Source organism: Phragmites australis, chromosome 4 (assembly GCF_958298935.1).
Source record: "Phragmites australis chromosome 4, lpPhrAust1.1, whole genome shotgun sequence".
Taxonomy (NCBI): Eukaryota; Viridiplantae; Streptophyta; class Magnoliopsida; order Poales; family Poaceae; genus Phragmites; species Phragmites australis.
Window position 1 is genome coordinate 42,287,290 of NC_084924.1, and position 18,889 is coordinate 42,306,178.

At 44.1% G+C, this 18,889-nt stretch overlaps 2 protein-coding genes across 3 annotated transcripts; both read right to left on the reverse strand.

Moving 5' to 3' along the window:
* Positions 1-768: 768 nt before the first annotated feature.
* LOC133916597 (lecithin-cholesterol acyltransferase-like 1) lies at positions 769-2,493 on the reverse strand. Its single transcript, XM_062360335.1, has 2 exons — positions 2,066-2,493; positions 769-1,885 (listed from the first exon to the last, which is right to left on the reverse strand). The coding sequence occupies exons 1-2, from the start codon at positions 2,491-2,493 to the stop codon at positions 985-987; spliced, it is 1,329 nt and encodes a 442-aa protein (XP_062216319.1). The 3' UTR covers positions 769-984.
* Positions 2,494-14,699: 12,206 nt separating this feature from the next.
* Positions 14,700-18,295, reverse strand: LOC133916598 (heptahelical transmembrane protein ADIPOR3). Of its 2 annotated transcripts, none has more exons than XM_062360337.1 (3): positions 17,714-18,295; positions 16,420-16,678; positions 14,700-15,510 (listed from the first exon to the last, which is right to left on the reverse strand). In XM_062360337.1, the coding sequence occupies exons 1-3, from the start codon at positions 17,950-17,952 to the stop codon at positions 14,857-14,859; spliced, it is 1,152 nt and encodes a 383-aa protein (XP_062216321.1). In that variant the 5' UTR covers positions 17,953-18,295; the 3' UTR covers positions 14,700-14,856. The 2 variants fall into 2 exon arrangements, with proteins under 2 accessions (XP_062216321.1, XP_062216320.1); XM_062360336.1 differs by having other exon boundaries at positions 16,357-16,678; positions 17,714-18,290.
* Between the last annotated feature and the right edge of the window lie 594 nt (positions 18,296-18,889).

Below are 18,889 nucleotides of genomic sequence, written 5' to 3' on the forward strand. Positions count from 1 at the left end.
TAACCAGACGTTAAAGCATGACACTAATGTGCGGAAATCAGTTGGATTAAAATTTAGAAACCTAGGTCACTCGACGCAGAACCTCAGGGAGGTCCGCAACTCCATAACCCAGATTCGATAATCTATCCTAGAATTGCTCTCACCAGACCAGGAGATGACGAGCGCAGCAGCGTAAGCGTTGGGTGGAATAAACCGTAACCCACAGATCCATATTGGGGGGCGATGAATGAATCGAAGAGAAGGAGAGGGAAGGGGAGCGGGCAGGCATTAGCAGACGGGGAGAGGTCAGTGGTAGGGTACCTGGCAGAGCTCGCGGCGATTGGACTCCAAGTTGGAGTCGGTGGCGCCATCCAGCAGGAGCCGCACCTCCGCGGCGACGTCGGGGCTCAAGGGGGTCATCTCGGCGGCGGCGAGGGGCGGGACTCGGGAGGGCAGGGGAGGTTCCGCGATGAGATGGCGCAGAAGTGAGGGCGGCACGGTCGGAGGAGAGGGAGGGCGCCGTGAAGCGAGAGGCGCGGAGGGGAAGGATCGGGGTCGAGATCGAGGAGGGCGGAGCGGCGCGAGATATCAGCGCGTTGCGGAAGGAAAGGGAGCGGGGAGGGCGGGGAACTGGAGCGGGCGACGCGGGAGCGGAACGCAGGACGCTCTGCGTGTTTTTTTAAGCATAGAGATAGAGATAAAGATCTAGTTACAATACCTAATATAAAATTTTATTATAAATTAATCTTTGTGGAATATTTAATCAAAGTTTGATCAACTTAGAATATATTGTCAAAATTGATCATCTTTAGGACATATAATCATTTTTCCCATTTTTTCTTCAGCTCAAGTACTAAACATAAACGAGCACAAGTGCATACAGCCCAACTAAATCCAACAAATACGATTTCACTCCAGCCCGTAACCTCAACCCAGGCCCCAAGCACGATACAGTGGTTCTATTTAAGCGTACGGTCTGACCACCATTTTTCAGTCGTGACAGTATTATTGCTCAAAGGCTAAATTTTCGAAGAGCTCTGTACTCCCTCCTGCCTCGTAAATCTCAGAAACTACACTCTTGAGAGCGAAATGACCACTGAAGAAGCCATCGTGATGGACACCGGGCAGCCTGACTACCTTCAAGACCTGGCCTTGCACACCGGACCATTCCTTCTCGATGGCCACCAGGCTCACCATGTTGATGTCCCCGTCGCCGTCGCCGTACACCACCTCTGGATCCCCCTCGAACCCCTCTCTACCGAACACGTACGTCTCCGGCGTCCTGACCCCGACCCCGATGACGCTGGTCACCGGCACCATCGGCGCCGGGAGCGCCTGCCACAGCGGCAGCACCCGCGTCAAGTACGGCCGGACCCCTTCCTGGAAGCCAATGGCCTCGAAGAACTCCGCGATGTTGCGGGCCGAGTAGGTCGCGTTCTTGGTCACAACCAGCGGTCGGTCCCCGAATACCACCGGCGTGGGCAGGCGCCAGAGGGTGCTCTGCTGGCTCCGCGCCAGCCGGGTCATCGTCGGCCGCGTGACGTTCGGCAGGCCGTAGCCGATGCCGGCCTCGAGGCCGTACATCCCCTCGGCGAACCCGCCGAGCGCGGGGGCCAGGAGGACGACGTGCTTAACAAAGCGCCAGCGCCAGGGGAGCGGGCGGGCGAGGAGGAACTGGTACGTGAGAGCGCAGCCGAAGCTGTGCGCGACCACGATGGCCGGGCGACCCTGGTTGAGTCGGCTCGCCCTCCGGATGAGGCGCCTGAGGTCGCGGAAGTAGCGGTCTCCCACCGCAGACGGGTGGCCGCGCGGCGCGACAGCGTAGCGAAAGTCGTACGGCGCGGCGAAGAGGCTCTTACCCTCGTGGTAGCCCATGCCTTCCAGCCGCCGCACCAGGTGATCCCACCTGCCAGTGGAACACATGTGACCGTGCATTTGCGTCAGTCCAGGTCCATCCAAACCATCCATCGGTTAATCATCGTCTATTTTGTTTGCATCCAGTGGGCTAGCATCAGGCTGCCAGTGACGGTGTACGACTGAAACTGACACGAGACAGGTGTGCGGTGTGTGGAGTGGACGTACTCACCCGACAAGGCCGTGCGTGGAGCCGAAGGACGGGACCCGGGTCGCGACGCCGTCGGCGTTGCGGTAGTCGTCGGCGCCGGCGTCGTAGACGAGACTCATCTGGTCCGCGAAGCACGGGACCTGGCTGGCGTCGTGCATCCCCGTGTGGTTTGGCCACAGCTGGAACCACCCCTGGCCCGCGCCGGCGCCGCAGGAAGGCGCCGAGGGCTCGTACGCCGCCGTCAGCCGCGCGTCCAGCTGGTTGGAGCCGTAGCCCGGCACCAGCACGACAGGGTGCAGGTTCTGGGCTTCGCCGGAGTGGCTCCCGAGCGGCAGGGCCAGGAGCGCCGCCATGACGAGGAGTGGAGCGAGAGCCATGGGCTGGCGAGAGCGTGTCCTTCTGAGATATTTTGCACGCCTGGGCCACGGGCGACAATTATAGCGCTGCATGCCCTCTCGATCTACATGCCAATTTTCACCGCGAATCGACGTCGACTTCTATCTGTAACGCTCGTTAGGCAAAATAATTCCACTACCGGTGCTTCAGGAAAGGATTTCTGTTGAACAACTGTGCAGCATCTGCTCTGTTCGATCTTGTGCTACCAGGAAATTAAGCGTCCGTTTAGTTTGATGGATGGAGCGAGCCGGGAGATCGGCTATCCACTTTTCTTCGTGCTTGGATCAGTGGATGCGTTGGCTGAGGCGGTCAGCCTGAGCGAACATTCATGCTGGACAGAGAGGTGAAAACGGTTGGATGGAGCGATCAAATTCATGCTGTTCAACTCGTTGGGCTGTTTTTCTTTTAATACAATAATTTATCTGGAGTATATAATAGTCTATTTTTTTAAATATTTTTATAAGCAAACTAGAGCTCACTAGCAACCCATTTTAATTGGTTTGATCTAAAAATCATGAGCCAGCATTTAATTAAAATTCTCCAAAGAAACCTATTTTTATAACTTCTAGCAATTTTTAATGCCTCAAATAAATTCCTAAAATCTGAAAAATTCAATAATATTTTTCTCATATGATGTACTAATTTATAAAATATTTTTAACCCTAAGTTATTTGGTGAAAAAAATAAGTTCATTTGTAATGCTCCATATATATATATATTTATCATTTCATATGATATTCTTTTTTTAATTCAATTTGAATTCAAACAAATTCAAACATGCACAAATTCATCCAAATATTTATGGAATGCATATAAATAAATCATTTTATTTACTCTAATCCCATCAACCAAATAAAAAATTGGTTCATCCTATCTACTCTAATCCCATCAACCAAATAAAAAATTAGCTCATCCTATCCATCATAACCAAACAGAAATTGGATCATACCATCCAAAAAAATATGGATGACCATATCCCATCTAACCTCGCCCTCCAACCAAACGTACCTTAAGAGACGGTGTAAACGCTGAGATTATAAAGCTAAGATTCTGGGCCGGCATCCCATTCTTGCTGATATTTTGCAACACGGTGACAACTGTGAGGACTAAGGATGACAATCGAGTCTCGCGGGTACGGGTAGTGTTTTTCCATACCTGAACATGTGAATTTTAGTTTGCTCATGGGTATACCCGCAAACGCCCGCAGGTGAAGAGCAGGGAACAAACCCGTTGCTCACGGGCATACCCATTTACCCATGGACGGGCGGTGGCTGACGAGAGCTGAGTGGACGGGCGGTGGCCGATGATGATCTGAATTGAGCGGCAGACGATGAGGCAGATGGCAGGTGACGAAGCACTCAGTGGCGGACTAGCAGGACTCTTGGGTGTTGCCATGGTGGATGGGCGACGGACAACAGAGGGGCAGCTGGGGGCCTTGGGGTGACGGGGCTCTCTAGTAGCGAACAAGCGGCAGACGGTGGAAGGGCTGCTAGATACTATGTTGTTAGCGGCGCCACGTCAGGTTGGGAATTGCCAAATGTGAATGGCTTCTGTGCTGGGTGAGTGAGTGCCATTGTTTGCGGCGACGAGTTAAGGGATTAGGGTTGTTGTCTTGGAGAGTGGAGTCTTGGGTATGAGCCAACTATTACTCCCTACTATGATATATTATATAAATAAACTAGATTACTCTTTTATCACTATGAATATACTTATATACTCATTCTAAAATATTTGAATGAGAATTACATGGAAAAATTAAAAAGAAGTCCTTTAATTTTAATAGATTTTGATAATACCTTTATATTTGTACATAAAATGTAATATACTTAAGAAAATATGTGCAAACCACATAAAAAAATATACATATCACTTAGATGATCTTATATATTCATATACTCCATATACATATCATTCATCATATAAGATACTCTATATGTTATGAGATACGTATATGAGAGTACATACTTTCAGAGTACCAAATATACACATGGTTAAACGGGTGCCATGCTTTACCCATACATGTACCCGTATACCTATTAGGTAATGATTTGCGTCTACGAACGTGCCCACAAACAACAAATGTGGAACAAACTCAACTCTATTAGAGTTTTTACCCGTAGATAACAGGTAAATGGGTAAAAGAGGAAGTCAGAGGAGAATTCGGATGCACATCCTCCGCCACCATGAAACAATCACTTGCGACAGCCGAGACAACGTTACACATATGCAGATCATAAGCGTTCAATAGCTTCCTATAGTAGTTGGAATTTGGATGGACGCGCATGGCCGATGCTTCTACGTTTGGAACCTTGGGTTTATCCTCACGACAACCTTATAATTCTTTTTTCTAGATGGAAAATAATTCCATTAACCATTGGGGCCAGCTAAATAGCTGGAGACCAAGACAAAAATGAAGTCTGGCGCTTGATCCTGCCACAAAATAGGAGGCGATGACAATCTCGGTCCGTAAGTAGCTAAGGAGTCGGCTACCGTATTACAGGATTTTTTTTTTTGGGAAAGGGAAAGGATTTCATTCACTGTGATGTAAAGAACATCCCCAAATAACAAGCGAAATTAAGCAACAATAGATGGAAAAACATGAAGAAAACGCCTTCATTCGCTGCCTCGCCATGCACCGCTACCGACGGCGCCAAGCCCAACTGAGCACCAGAGGCCGACAAAGAATCATTCATTCCCCTCGCCAGAGTAATCGCCAAAGCCCCAATAGCCAGCGTCCCGTGACCACCATCGGGCTGCCTCTAAAACACTGAACAAGCAATATAAGCTATGACGCGGAGCTCTGAGAGGAAGCCTTCAAACTAGCGCCACCAACCACAACCTCGTCAGAGTTGGAGGCCCAACAACCTTGTCCAGCGCTGCCAAACCCAACGACCCAAAATCATATACAAGGCTAGAGGATATGAGGAATCCCCCCCTCCCCCCTCATTCACAGCTTCAACAAAACAACTACTATTACATACCTCCTAAGAATGGTATAGAAGAGGTTGACGAAGCCGACAACCTCGCCGGAGACAATCCAGAGGAGCAAAAGCCAACGAAAACATCATGATCACCACCTAGATAAACCTACCAAAATTAAAACTAGCTAGACTACCTACCCTACAAACTACATCTGGCGTCGATCCGCCAGTACCCCCACCCCTCTGATGCCAGAGAGGCATTCGGAGGAGGAGAGATGACGGGATTGATGCTGGATCTGAAGCTTCATCTCGCAGCTGTCTTTTTGGTTGCCTCTGGAACTCTCGCTAGAGGATAAGGATCACATCCTACCATTTTGTACCAAAGAGAGGGAACATCTAGGATTGAGACACAATAAGACTCTTACACTCTGTCACAAGTGCCCCCACATCTGATAGATACGAGAATTATTTTCTGGATGGAAAACGATGGAAAACAATTCCATTAACCACTGTCACGAGATTAGCTGCATGACACATGGTTTGCAAACAAGCAACATGAGAGTGGAAAGCATTGTAGGCTCTAGGCATCATACGAGCTCCCACAGCGACAACTTGCCCGTCTGAATCTGGCGCCACAAAGCCCCATCCTCCCTTGTGCGATGAACGATTGTCTGCTCCATCACAGTTGATCTTCAGGAATGGTTCATCAGGCTTTTGCCATTTGGCCTTTGGTTTCTGCACTACTTGTTTCTTTGTACTAGCAAGCTTTTGGAACTCCATACAGTAAAATGTAACAGAGCTGCAAACGCGACGGCCTTATACTACTAGTACACAGATAGAAGCACACTTAGGCTCCTTTGAAACATATGAATTTTACAGTAATCGTACATGAATTTTACAAGAATTATTTTAATTTTGTAGGAAAAACGTAAGATTCAGGAAAAAAAAAATCCCGTGTTCTACACGCAACTAGTGGTTAGACACTGGTTTCTGCAGTCCCCAATAACTGGGCTGGTTTACCACTTTCTGATCCTAACGTATCAACACAGTGTAGCCTAAACTGGATGCATTCACATCCTCCGACACTAGATACAGTCACATTCTACAATCACATGTGAGTTTGAGGTGTTGTTTTCCCCTCAAATGGTGTGGTGGTTTCCTGACTGCATCCTTTTTCATTCATTTGACTTTTCAGATTACTTAATAGATTTAATCTATGCTAGGTTAACAATTTCTTTCAATACCCGCATGATCACTGTGAAAGAACTAATTTATTCATTACAAGGAAACTAATTCACATCTCCAGTGACACTCAATCACTATTATTTCTCAAATGCTTGATTTTCAGATCTTTCTATCAACACCATACAAAGCAATAGGAAAACTCTCTCTCCCGTAATACCAACATGTTTTATTGCCCAGTTATCTGATTTTACATGTACAACAACCCATGTTGATTTTATTAGTCAGTTTTACAAGTATTTCCTAATAAAAAATGTTGTTTTTTCTGCAAATTTTCCAGCCCAACTTTAAGCATTAGAATTGCTCACCCTCATTTCATTGTTTTGCAGATTTCCTCTTCTTTCCATAGAACTGGAAAGGAAGCTCAAATTTTCTTTAGATACATTTGTGTTGACACGAAAAGATGTAGTGCCAAACACCAAGCACGTCGTGTGCTATATTCGGCAGTAGCACCCAGGATACCCCGGTCGTGGCATTGCATCGTTGGATCTTCGTCGTCACTCACGTTCGGGAGGGACCCCGTCGAAACACGGATGGCCGACGGCTTGTACTTGTATGTTGGGATCAAGAACATGTAGCAACATGGATTGGAATAGAGAACATGACTATAGGAGCTAGGAAAAAGACGAAAAGTAAAGTAGATTGATTTGATCAATTAGTTTATTTTTTTCAACCGGTCATGGCCCTCTCATATTTAAAAGGCGGCGGATCTTAGCCATAAGAGATCAGGACTCCTAAGTCAAACTGAACAAGACTTATAGATATGATTCGGCTATGTCTTTTGATCTTTAAACTTTCTATAGCTAACATACCTTCTCTAATCTACCACGTAAACTCTCATATATCTACCAGAGTATCTTTTATTGCAGCTCGACCTTCTTGGATTCGACTACAAGCTTGACATATCCATGTACTTGAATTCGATCAGCTCTTCCACCTGTCTAGAGACTAACTGCTGAAACAAATCATGGTTATTGATCACCTCATTGGTCATGACCACTAATCGTAGTCACTGGTCGTGGTCATGAAGTCACGCGATTTTTTGTGTGAAATACGCGCGCGTGCAGTTCATGGCACTCGAACTCAGAACCTCTCAGCTCGCGTGATACGTCCTTACCATCCCACCACATAAGTACTAGTGATATCATTAGCATATGCAATCCTTTTGACATCTTTTGTTTGAAACTTTAAATGATTATTTGGATATCTAAATGATATCAAATGAAAAAATTTCAACCACAAAGTTGTAGATCTCGTCGAGGGCTATAGTTTTGAAATAAAATTTGTCTCCATCCTACTTCGTATGAAAAAGTTATGAATTTTTTAAAATAAGCTGTCATCTACTTATTACTGCTAGCTCATAACACGAACCGGCAGTGATACTATCACTGCCAGCTCGTGGCTAGAGCCAACAGTGATAGTGGGTTTTCACTGCCGGTTCTTTTTGAATGGCCTTTTAGTGTCAGTCCATGGTACAAACCGGTAGTGATATTTCATCACTGCCGGCTCATAAGAAACCAGCAGTGATGGGTCGGTATATAGGCCTATTTCTGTAGTAGTGTGCCTTATCTCTTTCATATTTAGATAAAATTTGCTTGAAAGTTGGCTTGGGCTTCTCGATCTTGCCATGTCTTTTTGCCTTTTTGATTTGATCATTCTTAGTTTAGCATTGTCATGCCCCCCCCCCCCGTGATTAAAGTGTTCATCACAATCTTGATTGATTTTTTACCTTCGGGTGTGAGAAACTAAGTTGAAATGTGCCTTGGTTTGCAAATGATGAGTTATTAACAATATTGGATTTGAATTGATTTTGGTTGGTATGAGCTTGTTTGTGAGTGATCTTATTTATGGCTAACCAAAGTTTAAATTGGAGCTAACTGTTTCAGAGTCCAGAAAATTATGTCTCACCGGAGCATCTGGTGTGTGGGTTTTTTACCACACCAGATAGTCTGGTGTTACGGTGAAGTGAGCACTGGAGCATTTTCAGTGCTGAAGCAAAAATATAAGCAAACACCGGATGGTCCAGTGATGGACTTAGAGTGCGTCGGAGTATTCTGCTGAGATGAGATTTTTGGCACCAAGTTTGATTATGTACGCCGGATAGTCCATTGCTGAGTTTGTGAACACCGGAGAATGTACCGGACCTTTTGTTGCAGAGAGGTTGCAGAAGGGTGGTTCGGTAGATTGGCACATGCTGGATTATCTGGTGATGGACATGAGATCACAAGAAGCTTTCACCGGACCTTTTCTTGCAGAGAGCAAAATTTTCCTATAATAGATAGTGCTACACTCACCGGATGGTCCAGTGTTTATGAGTAGAACACACCGGACCATCCAATGTTTATGTTTTCTACAGGATGTGCTCTGAGTTGAAGTTTTTTTATTTTATGGTAACCTTAAGATGTTTTGGAGTGTGGAGAAATGTGTTTGCTTGTTTTAAGGTGTGCAGGTGATGGATGCAACTTGGCAGTCGACAGTGTGTGATCGGGGCTAAAAGGGTGCTTGGTGTCGGACGATCAAGGAGGGCCGAACGGAGTCAAGGGTGATCCTAGCTGTACACATGAAGGTCAAGTAAAGCATGAAACGAAGGATGAAGACGGCGTGTTGACAAAGTCAAACGGAAGAGATGACGATGCAAGTGACAAGGCGGCCCGAGGGATCGGGAGCGGGAAAGACTTGCCGACGGTCAAAACCGCAAGACGAAGGACATGTATCATCATCAAAGCGCTTGCTTCAGGTGGAAGCAAGTGGCGGCTAGTCACGTTTTGAGAAGCATGCTAGGGTTTTGCGGTTTGGCTTCAAAAACATAGGAGGACTAGAGGAGTGCATGGCACCATCGTAAAGCATGCGTCGAGGCGAAGCCAAATCATGAAGGCGCCGAGGCGAAGCCAAATCATGAAGGCGCCGAGGCCATCCGGTAAATGAAAAAGAAAATGAACTAAAATACCCTTGGTGGTAGGCATGAGTGTACTACAAGAGAGGAGTATTTTGAGAAAAACCTATAAAACTTGGGAGTCAAATTTCCTAGGCTTATAAATAGAGGAGTAGGGCTATGGGAGAGGTGGAACCAACCATTTGAGCCCCTTGTGCCACTCATATGAGAGTATTGTGCCAAGGTTTTATAAGAGAGGAAGATGAGTGCTTAGGCTATGTAATATGTGAGAGTTTTCAGAGGAAAATCTTTGCAGCCTACCTAAAATATGGCTTACCTCTTTGAGTAATGAAGTTTATTTTGTTATATATACTCAAATTCCCCTCATTCTATTTTCCCTCTCTTGGCTCTCTTCCCTTGTTTGCAAGTTTTTCCTTTTTCGATGTTGATTTTTGTTTTTCTTTTTGAGCTGAAATTTTAATACCTTGGGAGGTTATTGTTCTTGATGCTAAAGGTATAAAATTCACATACACATGCATATGTGATAGGATCTTAAATCCCCTTGCCTTTAGACTATCATCTTGGAGATCTTTTTCACTCGGTGCTCATCTCTTGATCCTTGAGTGGTCTTTTCTCAAGACTCAACCTTTATGTGGGCATGAGTCATGGATTGGTTTGCTGTGGAACCTGGTGTTCGATTCAACCCATAAGACCCACCTTTTGTTGAATTTTCAAATTTGGTTTTTGATCTTTCTCAGAATCTCCGGACTCTCCGGTCCAATCTCTGGACTCTCCAGTCCCATCTTCGAAGTCTCTGAACTTTTTGGGTAGGTGTAGTTTTTTCACTGCATATTTGTGTTGTGTTCTGTTATGATTCCTTTTTAGAGGTGCGTTGGGTGATCGAATAGGAGAATGCCATCAATTTTGCAAGAAATTTGTTGAGGTGCCTATTCACCTCCCCTCTAGTCGCTACTCTCGATCCTACAGGGAGTCTTCTTAAGTAATACTTCTCTTAACAAGTTTTTGTTCTCCCCTAAAGACTTGGGCCTTTCTTCACCAACTATCACAATTTTTCCTTTAGCTAATTTGGCTTGAGTTGGCCGAATTAAAACACTTCTGCCTTGGAGATTAATTACATTAACCGGGGACAGTTGCTTGTCAACTTTCATCTCTGAGAACTTCAATCATCCTTCATCAATGAACGATTGAACCTGTCAACGAAAAGCATTGCAATCGTTAGTTGCATGAGAATAAGAATTGTGCCACTTATAATAAGCTCATCTCTTCAATTATTCTAATGGTGGAATCACATGACCATGACATAGCTTAATCTGTTTTTCTTATAGCAAGTAATCAAAAATTCTATCACACTTGCTATATCAAAAGTAAATTTAATTTCTTTTTGTCAATTTTTTTAGAGGAATCGGCTTAAGAGCGGAGCAAACGAATAGTTTAGACTTAGAAGACCAAACCCACTCGGCTACACACACATCGTCATCGTCATCGTCCAAATTTTCAGATTCGTACTCAAGCATATGAACATTAGGACGATCAACTCTAGGTTTATCATGTAATTTCTGAAAATTCTAGATTCTTTAGCTTGGCTTTCTTGTACCAGAGCTCTTTGCAAAACTTGACCAACATTCTAAAATTCATAACCTTCTAGCTTTTCCCTAAGATGTGATAACAAACCCAAATGATCTAATTCGGGCAAGTCTTTTTTTAGAAAGTGTCAAGTTAAAATATCGGTTATTTATATCTCTAAATCTTCTAATATAATCAGCAATTGTTTCATTGTATCTTTGTTTAACCAATGTTAAATGTGAAAGCCTCAATTCAGTATCAGCACTATAAAAATACTTATGAAAATTTTCTTCTAATTGAGACCACACATGTATAAAATTAGGAGCAAGAGATGTAAACCAAGTAAAAGCAGTCTCAGACAATGACAAAGAAAATAGTCTAATTTTTAGCACATCATTTGAACTAGCTTCACCTAATTGTACAAGAAATTGATCTACATGCTCCCTAGTTGTCTTATTATCATCCTCGGAAAACTTTACAAAAGCAGGAACTTTAAAACCACAGGTTTATGGAATTGTGTTATAATGCTCGGGATATGACTTTTGGTATGCACGAGCCTTTCTCCTAACATCCAAGCCGAATTATCCCCTTAATACAGTAGCTACTTGTCCCCGTATGATTTTGGTGTAATCGGCCACAATCTAATTAGGGTTAGCTATTCACTCAAGCAGTGATGTGGACACATTCGGCACATAAGAGGTGATAGGACGTGGTGTGGTAAAAGTTTGTTCCGGTATCAGCCCATAAGGGATTCCCGACCCTTGTGGAGGTATAGGCGGAACACTATATGATATGGTTTGATAATATGGTGTTTGCACATTGGGATAATTTTTGACTCTATAAGCTTGAGCTGAAGAAGAAACATGATGTCTAGCATATGGTGTTTAATATAGATTTTGTGTTACATCAGTTCTAATAGCATAAGAAGGAACATGATTAGGTGCAACACTACCCATATAATTTCAGCCATCATGAGGAATTGAAGCACTTGGTAATATATTAACCATTGTAGGTAAAATTGGAGTGCTAACATTGCTAATAAAAGGTTTTTTTTTTCAGATTTTGTTCTTCATGAATTTGCATAACTAAAGGTCGAATCTTTTCATCCAATGTATCATCAACTATCTTTTGAACACTATTAGCCATGGTTGCACTAACAGATTGATCAATCATACCAGCAACTTGTTCATGTGATGGAGAGGGTTGAACACTTACATTAGTTGGTACCTTAGGGGTTTAGTTGGCGGGCGGTGGAGAATCTTCTTTTTTTTAACACACCTTGCAGAGTCTTCGCATAACTCCTCGTAGGATGCTATTATGATGTTATCTTTGTCGATTTTCGAAGTACACATGTCTAGGGTTTTAGAATTCGGCCAAGAGATAGTCAAAAAACTATATTCCCCAACGGAGTCGCCAAAAAGTATGTTGACGCAAAACAATGCCGCGCCAAACACCGAGCACCTCGTGTACAATATCTGACGAGCAGCACCCAGGATACCCCAGTCGTGGCACTGTGTCGTCGGACCTTTGTCGTCACCCATGCTCAGGAGGGACCCCGGCGAAGCGCAGATGGCTGGCGGCTTGTCCTTGTTCATTGGGATCAAGAACAGGTAGCAATGTGGATTGAAAAAGAGAACGGGACTACAGGGGAGAACGGGACTACAGGGGCTAGGCAAAAGCCGAAATGTAAAGTAGATTGATTTGATTGGTTGGTTCATTTTTTTAATCGGTCATGACCCTCTCATATTTAAAGGGTGACAGGTATTAGCCGTAAGAGATCAGGACTCCTATTCAAACAAAACAAGACTTACAAATATGATTCGACTATGCCTTTTGATCTTCAAACTTTATATAACTAACATACATTCCCTAATCAACCATATAAACTCTCATATATTTACCCAAGTATATTTTATTGCAGCTCAGCCTTCTTAGATTCGACTATATGCTCGACGTATCTATGCACTTGAATTCGATCAGCTCTTCCACCTGTCCGGAGAACAACTGCTAAAACAAACCGTGGTCACTGATCGTCTCACTACTTGTGACCACTAATCATAGTCACTGGTCGTGGTCATGAAGTACTGTTTACTGGTCGAAGCACTGTTTACCTAGCTGAGTATTATTCATTGTGGTCGGAACATTGCTCACTATGGTCGGAGCACTGTTTTTCGGTGGATGTACTTATCGCTAATCGCTCATTAAGCCAGTTATTGCTGCAATAACTACTATAAATTCTAAATCTTGTCATCAACAATTTGCTCATTAATAATTAGCTGGTGCATATCATTACAAGGTACTACACGTAAGACTTTAGTTTCATTTGTGTAATTTACATTAACATTATGAGATTTTAGCTGTTCATACCGTTGTCCTATTTCTTCAACCCTTATTCGAAGCTCTCAATCTGCTAGCTGATCACTTACCCAATCTTAGTTATATTCTGTCACTAGATAAATTGGATCTGTACAACCATCTTCCTTATAAAGAACAACCTATAAAACATGTTGTATAGATTGTTGTTGGTATGATATGATTGCTAAGATCCATTAGCTTTACAGAGATCTTAAAATAAACTACCAGTTCATTATAGCCCATTTTTACTACCAACCTAACAATTTTAAATTTAATGTTCATTCATATTTATTATTACTGCATCTACCTTGCTCATGTTTATTACTTTATTTTACATAACTAGGTCCATATAATTGATTATTTGATCTACATTTTGTTGCCATCTTTAAGAAGTTGTTGCTCCGTAGCATAGAGCATAAAAGCTATGCTAAAACATTAGATATGCAACAGCTAATAGCCGGTTCAGGTTGACCACTCATGGAATTTGAGGCTTTGTGCAATGAAATGTCTAATTTGTTCAATTATTTCAGCTAATGAATGGAAAGTGATGCAACTAAATATATTAGTGGAACAGTTCTCGCTGATCAATCTATCCATGCGGAACCTTTTTCTGGTGCCCTGGAGGAAGGTAGATAATGTGAGTGCAGAGGCAACACTGATTAAGTCTCCTGTAAATCTAGAATATGTTTGTACTATAGTATACATACTGATAGATCTTATACTTCATTTGTAAGGACTGAATTTCACATAACATAAGATTTTGGCATACTTACATTATGGAGTTATACCACTTGCTCTTTGCTTATGGATCACAGCAGTCTTATGTGTAAGTCCAATTGTTGCAGGAAAATGTTGTCTGAACTGTCAATAGGGATTTATAAATAGCAGTAAAGGGTAATGGGTTACAAATTGGCATGATGGGATTCTACACATCCTAATCTTTTGGTTTACTAAGTTGCAATTTCATTCATAGCGTGCAAAGCTTAGGTTAGTGTTCGCTATTACGTACTGTCTTACTCAGACGAGCTCTCCTCAACTTTGGAATTGGTGGGTTCAAATGTTGTATTAAGATTTGCTTCTAAAAAAAAAAGATAAGAAGCAAAGTTTCCCCTTTGAGTTTGAGCCAAAAAAAAAACAAAAATGCAAGAAAAATTGCAATCCCCTTCGATAATCATTCATTTGAAATTCCCCTCAAATTCCCACAGCAACGCACTAGGAATTCACCTAGTCTTCCCATAATGCCCGGAACTGATATATCGAATAGGTCGCGATCAGAAACATCTAGTTAGTAGCATAAATACCAATCTTCAATTACTGATGACAAACTGAACACCTTGTAGCGCTTGTTTATGTTTACTGTTACAAATTACAACAGACCATGATCTTATGTCCAAATTCACAGTACCTACAATCTATCCGCAACCTCAGCGTCGCACCAATTTTTAGCAGCCGTGCAAGTCTCTCCACTTGAGGTACACGAGTCCTGCATGATAGTGCGTGTAGGCTCCGGCAACAACCAAGACATGGAAGAGCTGGTGACTATGCCCGGCAATGTCAAACTTTCCAGGCATCCAGCGCTCAGGCACCCGAGTTGCGTAAACCAATGCTCCAAGACCGTAGAAGAGCCCCATCAGAACTTCATATCCGGTCGTGTGCAATGCCTCTGGTTGGTGCCAGAAAAGGACCAACTTGTGAAGAACAGGGATCACACCGGATGCACCCATGCCAAAGAAGAGGCATGCTCTTATGGTTCTGAACTCAGGGTTCTGGAAGACTGGGAGTAAAGAGAACGCTATAGTTGCCACTCCTAGGATAGTTATGAAGCTGAGGTACAGGTTGCAAAAGAAGGGATAACACATGAAAGAATAGTATACTGGAGGGTAGAAGGATGTGGCGATAAGAGCAGCAATGCCTGCATAATCAAGCCGAAGCATAATGTATGCTAGACGGCGAGAGTGGCAGGAGAGAAGGTGGCACGTGCTGCTGGCAAGAAGGCAAAACATGGCTCCTCCCAAGAAGGCAAAGAATGGCCACCGTGCGATTGGCCTAACAAGCTGTGGTGCAATCAAGTTTGCTATATCCTCTTTCATGCTTTGCTGCGCAAAAGAAAAACAAGAAAGCTTGTTAGGTCTCAAGTTGTCAATACGCAAGTTAAAGTTAAACAGAACTGGCTTTCTGAAGTCATGCATTGCAGAATTTGATCAGCGCAGAAGATATGAGGATTGAATTAACAGCAATTGCTAGAGAATCAACTAAAATGCAAAACAACGTTTATCAACATTATCTGAAATAAGGCCAAAATGGCTTGATTTCATAATTGCTGTTCTCTGTATCTGTACCAGCACCGCTACTACCTTACACTTCAATAAATTTGGGGGGAGTAGTGACTAAAATAACGTTTTAATCTCATAAATTGGCAACTTCCTGAATCTTACTGGCTTAGGCCAACTCCAACCGATCCTATATCTAGTGCTACAGTACTCCGCAAAGTAAGGTAGCACCCGCAACATTGCAGCAAAACTGTAGCAGTACTGTTCACAGAGGCTGGCAGTGGTCCTGAGGGAAGGAAACGCTGCCATGTACTGTAGCAGTACTGTAGATAAAGCTGACAGTGGGTCCGGAGAGAGAAAAAGAGCAGTAGAAGGTAAGAAATAAGGTAGCTGTTGGAGGTGAAAAAATAAAGAATACTGTAATAGTGATAGGGGATGTTGTAATAGTGTTTTTGAGGATGAAAATTTAAGATAGCTGTTGGAGATAGCCTTACTGCTTTTCCAGTAACCTGACAGTGATAGCTAGTTTCCAGATTTTTACTAATAAGTGTCTAGAAGTGAAATCTTATTCAACATCAGCTTACACTAACTTCCTGAACCCTGCAGTAAAGTACTAGTACTATAGTATCAAAGTGAAAAGGCAAATAAGTTAGTAAGTTGTAGATTACTTACAAGAACAGACAAACTTGTCTCATTGTAATGGGTAAATCTGTGTGGCAAGCAACTTGAGAGTACCTCCAAGAGATGCCAACGGGACAAGGACGAAAGAACCTCAATAGAATTCCATGAGCTCTTCAACTCATCTTTCAGCTTTTGTAAATCGGATAGGTGAGGCAATGAAGGAAGGCATGACACAAGCTCTGCCTGAATCTTATGAACATCAGCCTTTCTCAGCACATCCGGCAAATGCTGAAGGCTCTGGAGATCTACATTTGGAACTTTTGTTGCAGTGTATATGGTCAGAGCAAGGAAGATGAAAAATCCTATCAAATGCCTGAAATGTACACATTAAATGGCAGCCTTTAGTAGAATAAAATAAATATAGCAGATCATGACATCCACGATTCTATTAGATCACATCAGCATAATGACAAAATATGCTATCGCTCAGAAATTCAGTCAAAATTTGACAGCATTCATGCTTCTATAATTTCAGTATAAAACTTTTACATCAGAGATAAACAGATCTGTGCTACAGGACAGTGATAAAATTGCTCAATTTCCATTGAAGTTCCTAGCTCTCGCTGAGAACTCGGACAATGAAAGGGGCAGTTCTGAGTCCACTCATCCATCAACTAGTTTCAAAAAACAAATACCCCACCGGAAGGGCTTCTTTAATTATTTAGCGTCCGGTCCTTTTCCCTGAGATTTGTTTTTCGAAAAAAGGTCCTTATCCTGATATGAACAGGCAAGGACACTATCGATACTTTCAGTTGGCATTTGTGACTCGGTGCATTCTAATTGCTCAATTTTACTAGCATTTTTTTACCATAGAGAAGCAGTTCTAACTTGCAGCACTAGAAACTGAGAACAGTTCAAAGAAAAAACAGGTTGAGTTAAAAAAACAGCAACTTACTAGTAGATTGAAAATCGTTAATTCACTTCTAAAATGTAGATCTTGTTTTCAAAGACGTAAAAATACTCTGCTTGTGCCCCCGTATTTGTGCAGCTGGATGAATTCTACGCTTTGTCCAGCCACCGCAAATGCTTAGGAAAAACCAGCTTAACAAACTTCAAAATATGGCCAGATATTTTGGATAGCCTGGTGTTTCAACAGTTCGATATTTCAAATGTTCACCAATTCATATTGAATCTGAAAGATAAGCAAGCATGAACCACAAGCGGACAAGAAATCGACTAGACATCTCATCTACAGAACGAGTCCTCGCATTGCAACAAGAGCAACGGCAGAAATCGACCTCCGTTTCCTCCCGAGCAAAGCAATTGATTGCCAGTCAACCTCCTAACAGCAATTCGACCAAACAACAAGGCAATCGAGAAGGGGGAGAGGGGGTTTGCTGTTACGTACGTCCAGACGTTGAGGGTCTCGTTGTGGATGGTGAAGGCGGAGAGCAGCACCTGCGGGAGCGGCCACTCGCAGCGGTAGTGCCGCAGGATGTACTCGTTGTCCCGCAGGTACCCCGGCAGCGCCCGGTACTCCACCAGCCCGTACCGCTTCTTCTTCCCCTTCCCCCGCCTCCTCGCCTCCTCCTCCTCCTCCTCCCACGCCGAAGCCGCCGTTCCCCTCTCCGCCTCCGTCGCGGCCATCGCCAAGGGCCAGGAACCGAGCCGGGCCGGGGTCGAGCAGGGGTGGTGGGTGTTATGCCGTTGGAATATTCGCCGGGCTGCGCACGCGAGGACGCGCCGGCCGTGCCGCTTGCTTCTTCCTTCACTTGGGTTGCGTCGGCCCGTCGGTCTCGGCGAGGGGGCTGCGCCTCGGTCGGAGTCTCCTCCTCTCCCTCTCTCTCTCCGCCCGAATTGGGAGCCTGCGCGATCGCTTTTGGCGGAGCCGCGGGCGTGTGCGGCTTCGCGTTTGGTGGTGGGAGTGCGACCGGTGGTCGCGTGACGAACCGATGGTTTCCGTGCCGTTTGGTTCGGTCTCTCCGCGCATCGGCGTGTCGTCCCACGCGTGCGCGCACAAGGCCGGGCTGCAAGTTTCACGGATCTGACGTGACGTGCGGCCGTGCTTTTTGGGAAAAAAAAAACAGAGGCGTGCGGCCTTCCCAAGTTGTCGAGCGCAAGGGACGTGTTGAGTTGTCGAGCGGTGATTTGAGTCTTCGAGCGTACCGAAAATGAAAACAACTTGTTCTGTTCGTTCACAAAAGGAAAAACTTATTCTGCGGTTGAAAATGAAAACGATTTTAGAGGGAAACAGATGAAAATGATTGGGCCCTGGCAGCCTAAGGACGATGGCACATATGCCTAGGATCCAGAAAACGGCCGAAAGCCCCATGAGAATATCGTTTGCCTCTGCCTCTATGGACTAGGCCTATCTATCTATGAGCCCGGAACGACCAGCTATGGAATAGGATTTCTCAAATGAAAAAGAGCTATGGAATAGGATCACCGATCACACACATTCACAGCCTGCGTGTCTCCTGTGCAGTCAGTTGCAGAACGACCAGGTCAGAGGCATCAATACTGACATCAGCGAGCAAAGCATCCTAGTAGTGCTGCTTGACACAGAAGGAGCAAAGTATTCTTG